Below are 1,177 nucleotides of genomic sequence, written 5' to 3'. Positions count from 1 at the left end.
GAAGAGAGACAATGAAGAAAGCAGTAGACTAAAAGTGGCAAATACTAAGGCTTGGGGATCCCTAGAATAAACTGAAATGCCCAACAGATTACATACCAAAGCCTTGCAAGAGTCTATAAGAAAGCATCTCAGATAAATACCCAAATGCTCAGTGCTGCCCGTGAAATGCAAATGACAAACCTTTCAGAAGGATATTTGACTCACACCTTGAAGAGCAGTGACAAAGTCCAGAATATCACAAATGTCTTTAAATTCTACCTAAGGAAGCTGCCATGGTCACGTTAGTTTTCTGCATCATGAGCAAATGAACTTCGATTACAGCCCTCAAGCCCCTTGTAGAAATCACAGATTTGGAGATCTCCAAACACTTAAATCACAGGATGAACAGGGAAGAACAATACGGAAGAATTTTTCCAAAGACTTCTAGCTTTTAACCAAATCAAAAAACTCCGTATGACTTAGAATCAAGTTCTAGACACGTACATCCTACAATACTGATTGGGATTAGATCTAGAGAGATTCTAAACTGAATGGCATTTGGTGATAAGGCAAAGACAATGTCTGGCCACAAACTGACCCTGCCTACCTGAATGTCACAATTTTTTCCTTCCTTGCGAAAGAGTAATTACAGAAGGTTGGGTTTTGTTGGGTTTTTTTTTTCCCCCTCTAATGACTAAACTGCCTCTCTTAAAATACTGAGATGTTGATTCTTATTTTTCATGGAAAATTGAAGAAAGGACAAAAAGATAATGAGAACTAAACCTCTGTTCCTGCAATGTACCCATAAGGTTGCCACAAAGACATGCTAGCCAAAACCGCAGTCCCCCACCTCCCACCAGCCTGAGGTTGCAGCCCTTAGCAGCTGGAGAAGTAAAAGTGCTGAGTATTACTCACTGCCATGACGAGCTCAAAAGGATATTTGTAGACTCGAACTGGGGACTGGTATTTCTGCACCATTTTTACTACACACCTGTAATAGAAAAAAAAAAATTGGAAAATTTTAGATCCCTTACACCAAACACCACAATACATTCTAGCAATTTTCACAAACAGACCTTACTAGAAGCCTTAACTCTTTCTCACAAATAGAGAGGAGGACACACATTAGGTAGAATACCTTGCCCAGCATCACTTCGCAAGTCAGTGGCAGAGACAGAACAAAAGGCAGGTCTCTGTC

At 40.3% G+C, this 1,177-nt stretch overlaps 1 protein-coding gene across 1 annotated transcript in view; it reads right to left on the bottom strand.

The window, feature by feature from the left end:
* The window catches only part of LOC104077999 (SEC14-like protein 5), a 33,333-nt gene extending 32,376 nt beyond the window's left edge, over positions 1–957 (bottom strand). The window contains exon 1 of the mRNA XM_009579444.1: positions 895–957. Within this exon, the coding sequence (XP_009577739.1) occupies positions 895–957 (63 nt within the window). The remainder of the gene's footprint in view (positions 1–894) is intronic.
* Positions 958–1,177: the final 220 nt, after the last annotated feature.

The sequence above is a fragment of the Fulmarus glacialis genome, unplaced genomic scaffold, assembly GCF_000690835.1.
Source record: "Fulmarus glacialis isolate BGI_N327 unplaced genomic scaffold, ASM69083v1 scaffold26806, whole genome shotgun sequence".
Taxonomy (NCBI): domain Eukaryota; kingdom Metazoa; phylum Chordata; class Aves; order Procellariiformes; family Procellariidae; genus Fulmarus; species Fulmarus glacialis.
Note: the sequence above shows the minus strand (reverse complement) of the source record. Positions and strands in the feature narration are given on the sequence as shown.